The 14414-nt window shown below is 36.3% G+C and overlaps 1 protein-coding gene across 4 annotated transcripts in view; it reads left to right on the top strand.

The window, feature by feature from the left end:
• VAV3 (vav 3 guanine nucleotide exchange factor) overlaps positions 1-14414 on the top strand; it is a 424388-nt gene that overhangs the window by 300668 nt on the left and 109306 nt on the right. For 3 of the 4 annotated variants that reach the window (XM_011935219.1, XM_011935218.1, XM_011935220.1), the window contains 2 exons: positions 3313-3338; positions 8229-8274. In XM_011935219.1, coding sequence (XP_011790609.1) covers positions 3313-3338; positions 8229-8274 — 72 coding nt within the window. Of the gene's footprint in view, positions 1-3212; positions 3339-8228; positions 8275-14414 lie in introns of those variants that run through there. The other variant, XM_011935221.1, reaches the window with a different exon arrangement.

Below are 14414 nucleotides of genomic sequence, written 5' to 3'. Positions count from 1 at the left end.
AGAGTTTTCTAGAGATCTAAGTGCCCACCATAGTAGTTTCGGGTGGATACCAAAAGGAAGTAAAAATGGGGTTGCAGGCTGCAAAACTTAGAGCAACTTTTCCATAGAATACTTCGTACAAAAAGATTTCTTATTCCATTTCCCAGCTAGAATGAAGCTTTACTTTGAAACGTATATGTATTTTCAGTGTTGCAGTTGGGTTTTCCTTTCTCTCCTTACTATTATTTTAGTGTCAGTGAACAGGGTATTGCATTAGTGTGGGTGTGACAGTTTAGATTGTGTTTATAAAGGAGGCAGTCTGTTTAATGATATAGCCACTGTCACAAGCACAAAAGCATAAATACAGGAGTCTGGCTAAGAATTTCTGAACTCAGCAGATTGTAAGAGTTACTGATACTCCTTTGGCTTTTGACTTATTCTTAGAAAATTTACAGAGCCCTACCATGAAACATGATTAAATAAAAACAGACTTCCAGGAGCTACTATTTATGTGGTACACTCAGCATGATCAGATCAGAGTGCAAACAGCTCTATGCCATATCCATGAATGCAGCAGATCTCTCCTTGGCAGAAGGTAAATGTGGTGGCCATGAGGACAGGAAGGGATGGCAATGAGAAAGGCAAAGGGGAAGCCCTACTAAAGGACTCTTGCCCTTGGAGTTGCATGCAGCGCAAAGCCCCTTTTCAATTTTTCCTGTCTGGGTTACACAGAGGAGGCTTTGTGTAGAGCATTTCTTAATGCACCCAATCAGAAATATGAGGGAAGTTGCTTCTCTTGATGAGACACTAGAGGAAGAAAGCAGGAGACAATGACAAGGGAGGAAATAAAGGAGGGATAGCTGAGTAAGGTAGACAGCTAGGTCTAGTTTGATCCCAGTGTTGTACCAGTCTCATCAGTGCCGTGTCTGGGTCTCACAACCTCTGGTGTTCTATGATGGATCCTCATTTATGCCAAGAGCTGACCACCTGGCAGCCAAACCCTGCACAAGATATGAAGAGCCTGGAAATGCAGGACTTCTGTTCCTGGATGTGCTCCTCTGATGAAGAGGTGCAAGTGTCTGTGTAGATACTTGACCACCGTAAATACCATTGCTTCCTCTTCCTGGAGGTCACCCAGAGATCCCTCATGGAACGTGGTGTGACAACTACTGACATATGGGGTTATCATAGGTTTTATGCCACAAACAATGCATTTAAAATATGTGTAAAAGACTTACTTCGCAAGGACCTAAAAACACTTCTTTGGGAAGAATCAGAAAAAATAATTATTTTTGAATTGAAATTCAGGTGCACACTCATTTATGAACACTGAACCCAAGAGAGCTGAGGTCTCCCCAATTTTGGAGCTCATGTAGAAAGTTTTCCTCAGTCTCCTTGGATGGAAAACTTAAACTGCCCCCCTGTTTAGTGCTTCCTGCAGTTTATGACTCTCAATTCAGGCTCTAACTCACCAGTAGGGGAATAGGGATATTCCGGTATATATAGGTCTTTCTGGGCAAACCAGTGAAGCAAGTCTCACAGCTGTTCTTTTAAGAACCCAAGTTGGCCGGGCGCGGTGGCTCAAGCCTGTAATCCCAGCACTTTGGGAGGCCGAGACAGGCGGATCATGAGGTCAGGAGATCGAGACCATCCTGGCTAACATGGTGAAACCCCGTCTCTACTAAAAAATACAAAAAAACTCGCCGGGCGAGGTGGCGGGCGCCTGTAGTCCCAGCTACTCGGGAGGCTGAGGCAGGAGAATGGCATAAACCCGGGAGGCAGAGGCAGAGCTTGCAGTGAGCTGAGATCCGGCCACTGCACTCCAGCCTGGGTGACAGAGCGAGACTCCGTCTCAAAAAAAAAAGAACCCAAGTTCCCCTAACCTGGGTTCTAAGCCTGCACCAGCCAAATGGCACTTGTATAGAACCTCTTCCCAAACCAGCGCTTTTGGGCAATCTTTCTTCTGAAACATTATGTGTTTCCAGTAGGGAGGAAAAGAAGAAATGAAGTAACTTTTTGTCCAGGAATACTCCTTTGTAAAGGTTGATTTCAGGGCTAGCAAAGATGTCTTCATAGAAGGCAGTTATTTGTGAAAGCCGAGGTGATGGGGTTTGAAATTGACGAAGGGATGAGGACTTAGCTTTTCTTTTGAAGGTAACTTTCTGCCCATGGATCTTCCATTTCCATTAATCAGAAGTATTCCTTAAAAAAAGAAAAAAAAAAAAAAGGCTGTAGAGAAAAGAAAAAAACAAACCAACCTCCTGTTCCATGCCCCAGGCAATCTTCTTGTGTAAAGCAATCTGTGGCAGCTAGTCAGGTGTCCTGGCAGGAGTTTTCCCCTTCAACTCTGGCTGGGCGCTTCTTAGAATCTCTTAAAGAAACATCCTGCAGAGCTCCCACTTAAGCCTGCTCTTTCTCTCCTGATGTCTCTCTGTAGCATCTTTTCAGATGCTTTTTTAGAGGATCATTTTGGATGGGGAAAGTATAGGCCTGGGCTTATGATGATGAGGGATTTCCTGTCAGTCTGGAGAAGCTAGAACATGTATAAGTGCTCCTGGGTATGGGGAAAGGAGGCAAAGACGCTGCCCACCAGTTTCCAAGTGCTGTGTGCGCCCTTATCCCCAGAATGATCCTTTGCTCTTCTACCATAGCACGCATCTGAAAATCTCAGGGCCCTTGTAACCGTTAGGCATTTACAGGGACTGAAATGTAATGAAGGAATTGTTCTTCCTATTTCTGGAGGTAAACTAAATATGAAAAGGAAATTAGCATTAGAATAAATCCTGACTCAGTTTTTTTTAAGTTCCATCTTTAAATCAAACTGTATTTCTCCCAAAATTAAAAATAAAAGTTATGGCCACTTAACAAAAAAGAATTCACACGAAATGTTGTACTGTGTATAATTTGCAATTGTTACACATAGTCAATGCAGTACCTTTGTTAGCTTAGTGTTTTTCGATTCTTAAAACGAGGTATGTTGAAAGAAAGGTTATATTTATCTTTCTCTCATGCATGTAAATTTAGTGCAAGCCCCTGTTTTAAGGAGCTTTATGTGGTAGAATTGACATTGCTTAATAAACAATGGGAAAAGTTAAGCATAACCTAGAAGTCATTTAAAACTGTGAGTCACTTTCCTGACAAGCCAATAGGATAAGAGAACCAAGGTTGCAAAATAATTACTAGCCCAGCCTGAGGGACCATGGAAATATATTACAGGTATCAGTTAAGAAAACAAAGCAGTGGTGTTTTACCACTCTGCAGAGAACAAGCTAAGGTTGCTAACCAAACAAAATAACTTTACACTGACAATGCCAATTTTTACATTTCTTTCAGAACAAGGGACACTCAAACTACCAGAGGTAAGATTAACATTTTAAATTTTTTTTATAACCTTTGCATTCAAGTTGTTTGCTAACTTAACCAGCTTGAGCTTTTACACTGTTAAATGCGCCTTTTAAAATAAATAGAAATAAACAGAAACAGAGGGAATAACCAAGTGATTGTGAACAAAATGCAAAAGTTAAATCCAAGGAATTTTCACAATCACTGTCTGAAGTTCTTAGGTAGAGAAAAAATGTGAATATTTAATCAAAGACTGTGTATGAAATGGGACTGTAAGTACAGAGGGAAGGGTGACCCTTATCGCCTGAAGTTGGTACATGCGTACCCTGTCATGAAATGTTGTGTCACTGCTCGACATTTGCCGAATTACTGAAATTTCGTAGAATTACTGCAAATTCTAACATTGTGCATCTAAGATTGTGGTTCCATGTTTCTAGTACTTTTCCATTAGAGCAGAAAGATGATGATTATCACGTCCTATTGATCAAATCAAGATCTGGTAACATTTCCTTTTGGTTTAACAGAGTCTCCTGATGGCTTAGAAGTATGTAATCCATGTTACCTCTCAGAATAAAGTTACTTAAAAAATACAAAAAAAAAAGTTATTAAAAAAATACAAAAAGATGATGGGATATGTAGGAAGCAAATAGCAAGTTGCGTATCATTAAATACTTTCCTGTTGAAAATACTGTCAATTGTGTTGTTCGATGTTGCTTATGTAGAGTTCTCCAAAGTTATAAAATTTCAGACAGAAAAGATTTTAATGGTTCCCAAACAATCATTGCCTTGGCCTTCAACCAAAAATAACAGATTTCTTACCTGACTGCCTCCCTGCCCCCGCCCCGGCAAATGCCCATAGTGAAACATTTTTTAAAATCATAGAAAAATAAAATACAAACTATGTGTGATTAGTTATATGAATCAAAAGTACAGTAATTTGAGAATTTCAAAATAACAATGACGAAAATTATGATTTGTAAATTAACATCTAACAATTAAAACCTCTCTTTAAAAGTGATATTAGTATGTTTCTAATCTAACATCTAGTAAAATAATAAAAAGTACAGCAAAATATAAGAGGTGCTTGTCTCTACTTTCTGCATAAGTACATAATTTGAACATACAGGATATCAAGAGTGTAATATAAAGAGGCTCATATGTACCTAATCAGTGCATCTGTTGACTATATTTTAGAACCTAAAGTCTAGACCAAAGAATGCATAACAAGGTGTTGTTTTTTTTTTTTAATAGGCCTTGTGAGTTTTTTTTAGAACTAAAATAAATTAACCAAAGAGTTCCTTTAGTGTTTCATTGACAGGTAAGATTTTTCATTAGGGCTATCAGGATTCTTCCAGCAGTGCCAAGGATCTTGCAAAGCAGCCTTCTTTCACTTTCTCATGCTATTATTTTATTATTGAGACAGAAACTTTGTAGAGTTCTGAACTTTAACTCAGTGTTACTTAACACTTATCCTTTTAGATATATGTATTATTTTTCCCAAGGAAGATGGTTTCATTTTATTTTAATTAAGTCATGTGAAATGGGTGTGCTTACAGAAAGAAAATATGCTAATAAGAAGTGGGTAATAATTTTCATGTGATACTAAATAATTCTCACAGGAAATTTTATACTTTTTAAATTACACGTAAGCCTGTGATGCAAGAAATTAATTTTCACGTTGATTTTTTAAAATATATAATATCAGTTTTTTAGTGACTTGTTTCACTCATCAATGTAATTTTTATTTACTGTGTCACTGTACTAAAAATCTCTATTTTGTGTGGATGGACGATTATAGTAAGCTCTGAGGCTAGTCAATCCATTTGGAAACTTGAGTTTGTTTTAAGGGAGCAGTATAACAAACTAATATTAAGAAGCAGCTCTCACCCCATACCAGGTGTGTTCACTCTCCAAGGCATATGATTGTATTCTGCTCAGGAATCTTCTCATAAGTAAATAATGAAGCACTTCCGTAATTTGTAAGCTCTGTGATTTTTATTTTTTCTCCTCTCTTGAAGACCTTCTTTCCCTCCATGTACCAGTTTATAGGCCTTCTCTGCTTGCCTTTCAATGGTTATGATTGTGAATTTTTTATTTTTAATTTTGCACTTCATTTGCAAGGTATGTCAGTTTTCACTAGTCACAGGATCTGTGGGGCATCCATAACCCTACCTGGGCTGTTCATCTCACATCCCATTCTGGAGCGAACCTGCGGAAAGCTCCTCTGGCTCCAAGAAGCAAGTTTATCATTGCATACATATTTAGTTACTTTAAATCCATTTTTAAGAGGTAAAGAAAGATAAGGTAATAGGTAATGAGGCAAGAAATGACTGCCAAGTGCATATAGAGTTGAGTTTGTTTGATCCCTCCCCACACAAACACACTGTTAGGTAAATCAAAGGAAACTGAGAAGGTCCTGGAGACTGATTCTCATGGTGTGTGAGGCTGTAACTGAGAGCTCCACGAGTGGCTGCTAGATATGCCCTCTCCTACTTTCCATTCTTTTCCTGCTGGGGACGAGGGCCTGTCCAGCTCCGTCCTAGACTTTTGAGAATATAGATTGGGGAGGGGACTTATAGGCACAGAGATGACAGAATGACAAATGAAATTTGCACTTTAAAATTGTTCAAAATATGATCTGTTAAACATCTCCAGGTTTTTCAATATAAAATACCTTTTAGTTTCTTTTAAAGTATAAAAAAAAATCTTAGCCTCTCCAATTGCATTTGGTTTAGGGAGCTGAAAATTCCTCCTATGTTTATGTTTTAAATACACCAGATCCTAGTTTATTCCACTGCACACCCTTCCTGTAGAAAGGTTTCTGTTTTCAGAGTGACTGATTTTCAGTGGATTTTCAGGAGGAAGAACCTAAAGTGTAAGTAGTAAGGCACCAACAGAGTAGAATTACTTTGTGTGAATTTAAACATTTAAAATAACAAAAAGCTAATAACCTATCACTTAATAATCCTTACCATGTGGCTGTAACTGTTCCAAGCATTTAAGGTAAATTAACTCGTTTAATTCTCACCACAAAACCTATGAAGTAGGTGCTTAGTATTGTCTCCATTTTATAGATGAGAAAACAGACACAGAGATATAAACTTAACTGTTTGCGTTCAAACTGAATTTGAACTTAGTGAATATTATTCTAGAATCCGTTCTCTTGATACTTGCAATGTGTAGCCTATTTTAATTCTCAATTCAAAGTATAAGAATACAGAGTTGCTCTTGAAGTCAGGGTCCCCTTTTCACATTTTAAGTTTATAGTTCCTACATGGGACTAATTTAGGGATTCTAGGAATCAAACCAAAGAGTTAAATTCCTTTTTTGCATTCCTAGTACTTTGATAGTAGAAGGTATAAGATCAGAAGAAAGACAACTTCTATTGGGCATTAAGAAGATGATGGGATATGTAGGAAGTAAATAGCAAGTTGCCTGTCATTAAATAATTTCCTGTTGAAAATACTGTCAGTTTTGTGTTGTTCGATGTTGTATATACAGAATTATATAGAGTTCCTCTAAATTATAAAATTTCAGTTTTCTTTAAATTAGTGTTCTTTCATATTATCAGACATGAGTCTATAACTCATCATGCTTCCAATTTTTGTGCCTTGGCTACCAACAAATCCAGAGCAAAATTTTCCTTTCACTCACAATGACTCTTGTTATAGCTTTTCTAGTGCAGCTATCCATCTTGCTCAACATAGCTTCAATGCCGATTTTAATGATCCTAGCAGTCTTTTACAAATCCATGTTGAAAGTAGTTGGGGTGAAAACAAAAATCACATTTTAAAAATTTCTCCAATTTGCTTTCACCTGAGAATCCTGCAAGTCTGCTGGATATGACTTTGAGGCCCTTAGGAAGGCTGGGAAAAAACAAAAAAAAAACAAAAAAAAACCATTTCATCCATTTAACTTGTGAATGAAAACAACAGAAAGAACCCTGAGAGAAATCCATGGCTAATGTGTGCTTAGCACAGCCAAGTGTGCTCTGAATGAAACCAAGTCATTTGTGAATCTGTGTGAATGAAACACACAGATACAAACCCCAACACATACAAAAAGAAAATATTGCTTTTATGAAAATCTAGATTGTGTGATAGTCATAGACTAAGCATTTCATCCAGTTGCATAATAAAGAAGTGAAATCAAGCCCTTCTTAATTAGTGAGATTGCTATAGTTATTAGGTGGGAATGAGTTTAATGCTTAAGAAATAAAATATGTAACCATGCATTTTCATAGATTTAAAATCTCTTGTTTTGTATCTCATCTGTAATTTTTATAATGCAAAGTTGTTTTCTTACAGATTTATTTTCTATAATAATTTATTTTTATGATTCACAAACTGCATGTCTGTTTTGTTTTTTAAAGTGTTCAGATACAACTGGTCTATAATTAAAACACTTTTCTCATTTAAGTGTTGGCTAAAATCAGAGCTTCAGATCTTTGTTTTGAGGTTGTATACCTTCTTCAGTCTGGTCTGTGAGGCCCCATAAAGAGCTGAATTAGAGTTTTAGGACATCAGTTTAAAGCTATTGCTCATATGTCTTGGCTGGGAACATATTCTAACCAAGGTGGCTGCTGGGCTTTGTTCTCTCCATCGTCACTATGACCTAAAAAATTTAGTCCCAATATTTGGAGTTGGCAACCAAAAAGAATTTTTTTTTTCTAACTGTTATAAGGTACCAACGACTTATCAAGTGTAATGATATACAAGTGGAAGACTTACTAGAAAAACAAAAAGGGTAAATTATAAAAATAAACTTTAAAATCGTACTCTAATCAAATTTAGTCATGCTTTTAATTGGAAAATGTGCAACATTCATTTGCTTTCCAACGTGCCGATAGCAATATAATTTAATAGTGCAAAATTACCAACACATACTTGTTTTGCTTTTCTGCACAGAAACGGACCAATGGACTGCGAAGAACTCCCAAACAGGTGGATCCAGGTGTGTTTCTGATTAAACCTCCCATAATCATGGCTTCAGCTAAGTGCTTATGAAAGTATATGGGAATTGCTGTGGAAAGTCAGGCGTATTGTTGGCCTTTGTTCCTCATAATTTGGTGTATAATGTGTGACCAGGAGGTCATGGTCTAACATGTAAATCATTCACAGGATGAGTAACTACTAGCAACCACCAGCCTTGCACTCTTTCCACAGTCAGCAGTTGAGCTGGTTATTTGCTTACTGAACAGCCTCAGGGTGCCTGGTTAATGCTCACATATCCAGCACCCTCCCTGTGTTCCTTTGTAAATCCAGTAAGAAAACCAACCAGCTAGCTGGCACTTAAAAATTACTGTTTTCTAAGTAAGTAGGGGAAAGGATAAACCAGGCAACTGGTACCCACCCCCCATTGGAGAAAATTTTTTTATTCTATATCTATACTATTTTATAATAGCAGCATTTTTGGGGGGACTTTGTGACAAGTTTCCTCTCGAGACCAATTATTTGTCTGCAGAAAACGTTCAGTTGTTTTCTATTTAGCATTGTGAGATTTGCCCTGTCATTATGTTAGCATAATTATTTTTCATCTATTATGCAATGCCTTCCTTCCACAGTTTAATTACCAAAGACTTTTTATGTATGTGATCCTTTTGTTGTGAGTAAAAGGTATTCACAGTTAAAGGATTCCAAATACACAAACTTGATAATACACCAAGGGGAACATGAAAAATAGAGTAGCTTTGCTGGAAAATAACCTGGACTATGTGTTTCATTTTGTTTTCCCATCATAAGTGGTATTCAGCTAGTTGTAAAGTTTAGTTTTCAAAGCATTATAGTTTATAACTGAAACCACACCCATGGTAGCCTTGCCAATTTATGAGCTGTTTAAGATTTATAGGAGCTTTGTTGCCTCTGGCTAGAAATTGCCTCACTTGTGTCCTGAGACTAATTTAAATCTTTTAACTACAGAACATATTTGAAGCCATTAAAAAAACAGGGGTTCTGGTTTACTTTTTAATAGTTCTGACTTTCCCAAGACAATATCCTTTGCAGAGGACTCCCTGCAATATTTAGAAGTGACTTTCTCTATTATATTTAGTAGGGGTATATGACTGTGAACATAATATCTTTGTCTTATTTTGTGTGAATTATAGTATTGCTATTTCAGAAAAATTATTTAACCTTTATAAATTTTATTTTTTAAATGTATTTTTTCTTTCTTCTCCCCTCAGGGAAATGCATTTTTATATTTGTAGTGTGTCAATAGGAACATATTTGACTCAACAATTTATAGCTAAACTTTTCTAGAATCCTTTACATTATTTAGATTAGTAAATTCACAGATTATAAATATGGCAAAGTAGAACAACAATAAAACAAATTTATACTCCTTTATCCTAAAGGTGATGGCTTTGCATAGGTACAGTTTTGTTGTTATTGTTGTTGTTGTTGTTTTGTTTTTCTATTTGTCCAAAGACTTTAGAACTTCATGAAGAATAAACTTACAGGAGAAATGCTGTTGTATGTTATGTTTGTAAGAACATAGGTGGCTGGACGCAGTGGCTCACACCTGTAATCCCAGCACTTTGGGAGGCTGAGGCGGGTGGAGCACGAAGTCAGGAGATCAAGACCATTCTGGCTAACACGGAAACCCCGTCTCTACTAAAAAAAAAAAAAAAAATTAGCCGGGCATGGTGGCAGACATCTGTAGTTCTAGCTATGTGGGAGGCTGAGGCAGGAGAATGGTGAGAACCCAGGAGGCGGGGCTTGTGGTGAGCTGAGATCCTGCCACTACACTCCAGCCTGGGCGACAGAGCAAGACTCCATCTCAAAAAAAAAGATTATAGGTAATAGTTTTCCATTAGGTATGAAGTATGATAAATGTATGTGAGTGTATTTTTCCTTTTTCCATATTTTTGGAAATAAAGGAAACACTTGATGATCTTGCCTGTTGAAGCTGCTGATATAGTAAGGCTATTTCTTCCCACAGCTGTATTTTGATTTAGGCTTGACTTATGTATTTAAAGTTGCTTGACTTTTGCATCTTTGCCTCTTTCTGCTGGTTAGTTGCAAAGCTTCTTTGTTCAAAGTTAACCCTTGCTTGATGACCAGCGTGCCTTGATCCTTATGTGGCTATTGTTTAGAGATTTTCAGACAAAATGTTTAAACAAGGGATCAGTAAAGTTGAGTCTGCATAGACAAACTGCTTCCATGATGCATTATTTGCTGTTAGTATTTCTACCATGGAAGTTCATTTGATTTTTTTTATCCTGTAGTTAATTTACTTAACATCTCCAAGTGCCAATACATGACTTTGTAGGGCCTCACTTAAAGTGGCTTATAAAAGCAACTGATTAAAGAGTTTAGGAGGCCAGGTGTAACCACCTCACCAGGTCCAAATTTCAGAGCCATGTTCAAAGGTATATTATATATGTTCTCCATAGCCCTTTTGCCTTGGAAAGGAACTTAATGCATAGTCTAATGAGTAGTAGGTGCTTAATAAATGGTACATGAATAAGTGATGATACAGTTTTTTGTGTATTCATTGGCATTCTTTCTTTATAAATTACTCCTGATGCACTAATGAAACACGGCATAGTCTAGTGGTAGGAAGCATGGCTCTGAGCCATGTTGCCTGGGCTTGGGACTGGCCTTATCTGTTTACTTGCTTTTTGAACTTCAGCAGTTTGCCTCCTCTCTCTGTGCCATAGTTTCCTCATTTGTAAAAGGAAATTAATAGGAGGACCTACCTTACAATGTTGTTGTGAGCATTATGTGAGCTAATATATGTAGGCCAGGCATGGTGGCTCATTCCTGTAATCCTAGCACTTTGGGAGGCCAAGTGGGAGGATCACTTGAAGCCAGGAGCTTGGGACTCTGGTGAACTGTGATGGCACCACTACATTCCAGCCTGAGTGACAGAGCAAGACCTTATCTCAAGAAACAGAGGAGCATGTAAAGTACTTTCAAAGGTGCCCAGTATATAGTAAATGCTAAGTATAGCAATTCCTATATTAACTAGTTTATGTTAGAGCATGTTCTTTAATATTGGACATTTTGTCATGTGAAGGAGAAAGATATTAAACAGACCCTGAATTTTTTGATGAATTTCTGTTGACACAAAAAACTATATACACAGTAATTTTCAGATTTGTTGTTATTCCCCCTTAATCTAATGGCATTCATGATCTTTTGCTTATGTTTACCAGTAAACATAGTCAATTGTGATAGTTGAGAGTTTTTTTTGGTGAAATTATTACTGTTTGTTATTGCAATAAAGAAACAAAGAAAAACTCCCAATATTGAAGACATATATTGTGGGGTTTATTCAAATCGAAGAAAGAGGTGAACTATAGGTTTGCATTGTAGCTCATTAGCACATTTAAATCATTCTCTCCTTATTAATAATTGTGATTAATCTTTATAGACAATATTTGCAAATGGCTTTGCTCCTTATTTTTTCGTGTCTTCTGTTGTGTGTTAATAAATGTATCAACTTATAGTCTTGACTTCTTTTATAAATATAGTAATGTATTAGATGCAAATTCTGGTAGCTGTTTTGGATTTCTTAAATATAGCAGGGAATTTTCATCAGTTTGTACTTTTCTTCCTAAGACAGATGTTGGTGTCAGGAAAATAACACTTGTAACAGACATATCAGTTATTTCAGGAACACAGAGGTGCTAGGCCTTTTTCAAGAACATGAGATCATAAATCTCAAGAAAATCTGAGCACTGATGTAATATTTTTCACCTTAAGTGGCACTCAAGGGCAAAGTTACTAATTAAATTTTAATTCTGAGCTTTAAAAACTTCCTTTTGTCTCAGTGCAGGAGACACTAGATTAATTTCAGTTTGCGTGTGGCAAATCTGTATACCAGGGCATGTATTGTTTTCACTGGGTCCATGTTTTTAGGTTATTGCAAAATTGTCTTATATTTGTGGAACTCATAGCATCCTGCATTTAAGCCTGCAGTCACTAGCTTTTAAACACTTCAGGCCATCATTCTGTGTTGTGCTGCCTAAAGATTATGTGGACTAGATGGGAAATGTTTGAATAGCTTGCACCCTTTCTGATCTTAAGTTACTCTAGTGCTTTGTGATAACCTTGAGTAATAAATGAATAGATAATGGTCAAATTGATAAGAGTCCTTTCTGACAACTCGTTTCTCAGATGCTCATTGTTAAACTCTTGATTACAAAGAGATGCATGTGGCTTAGAAAAACTGTCTTTTCTTATTCACCAAGGAGATGTCTTACTGTTTCGTAGCAGAGACATGTTCAAAGATGGTCACTTCCGCTTTCAGGTGGATAGGATTGACATATAACGCCATTCTTATTTGTTCTTGTGTGAAGAAAGGAATCTAAGAAATCTTTCTTTCATTACCAATTTCATTTCTTAATGTGACATTAAGGACAGGATTGTCATTAATTATAAAACACGGCCCCTTTCCACAAAGAATTTATGTTCTTCCTAGGAAAGGAATAGATACAAAGTTCTGATTGCATAAATGTATGTCTATAAATTTACATATAAATTTTTTTAATGTTATATACTATTTTTATGCAGATTTATTACTGTAGAGCAGTATCTTAAAATAGTTTGAGTAGTTTGATAAACATATAAAAAGATCTAGGATTACACAATACATACAAGAAAGCAAAACAAATTGGGAAAGATAAATGTCTCAAATTGCTTTTAAGCTGGGTTACATATGAATGTTTTCCTTTATATAAATAAATTTTTTATATTGGTTTATTGTATTGAATTACAATTTAATACCACTGTTTTTGGTGTTTTAATTTCAAAGGATTGTGAAATTTATTCCAAGTGTAAACAAAATTGTTGCTTTCTTTTAGATTTGCTTTTAAATGTAATATCAATATGCTCAATAGAGAAATTTTATATTTTTGTTTCCAAATAGAAAACATTGAGAAAAATAGCAACACAGTGTTTTTAAATGCGCTTATCTAAAAATACATTTCATCTCTTTTCTTTTTTATGAGGGAGACAAATGCATATGCCTCAAGGTTTTAGTACATGAGCTTTTGTCTATAATAAATAACAAAGTTTCTATAGATTAGAATATTTCCATATTAATCAGTCAAACCTGCTTCTGTCTTTTCTATCACCTCCAAAACTAATTTCTCATCAAATATAAATCCCAATCTAAATATTGGGAGCATCATTGTAAATGTATAAAAATATATTTCACATTGAAAGAAATGAACTTGAAAAAACTGGGACAGTAAACCCAGTGATTAAGATTCATTGCAGAGAAATGAGAAATCCAAGCTGTGAACAAATGCTGAGGAGCATGCTCTGGTTTTTAAAACAGCTGACTTCTTTTCAAGCTTCTATTAAACCATGGACAATAAGACTAGTTTGCACTAGGACAGTTAATCTTCTTGTAGTTATTTTCAGGATACCTTTCTGATTCGCTTTACCGCGATAACAGATTTCTGAAATGAGCACCACAGCCCCTTGCTCACATCTTTCTTGGTTGGAGGAGGGTTTATTTCTCCCCTTCAGGGCTCATTCTGAGTTCATAAAGGATCACTACTGCTGTTGTCTGGCAGGTCTGTGCATGCCTTGCCAAGCCCGACTTTTATACTGGTCAGGCACCTTCAGAATCAGAACAAAGGTGAGGTGAATATCTGGAGATGTGCATGGGGGTGCTTTTAGATGGAAAATACACATCAGTAATATGACTACTGAAATAATAGAATGTTTGAATTATATTTAGAACCTACTCTGGGCCATTTATGCACTTTTAACAATTTATATTATTGTAGTAGTTATGTTTTAGAAGATAAAGTGTGTATCTATTAAATATTTAGAAGAAAATCCTGAAAAAGAAGTAACAAACCTAGTGAGTTACTTCAAACGTTTATCACAATAAACTGTTCCCTACTTACAACATCAGATATGGAGTGGACTTCCTTTGCCATAGGTATGGTTATGCTGGTTAAATACCATTCCATTTCAGGAAAGGGAGGATATGCCATGTAATGCAAAGTAGATAAAGAAAATTCAGTAATTTCTTATGGGCCAGCAACCTCTGAGAGGCAGATAATTTTGTTTCAACACTTAGGTCTGAAGTAACTTAAATGAAAGGAACTAACTGGGTCAAAACATACTGAC

Source organism: Colobus angolensis, unplaced genomic scaffold (genome assembly GCF_000951035.1).
Source record: "Colobus angolensis palliatus isolate OR3802 unplaced genomic scaffold, Cang.pa_1.0 Scaffold141, whole genome shotgun sequence".
Lineage (NCBI taxonomy): Eukaryota > Metazoa > Chordata > Mammalia > Primates > Cercopithecidae > Colobus > Colobus angolensis.
Note: the sequence above shows the minus strand (reverse complement) of the source record. Positions and strands in the feature narration are given on the sequence as shown.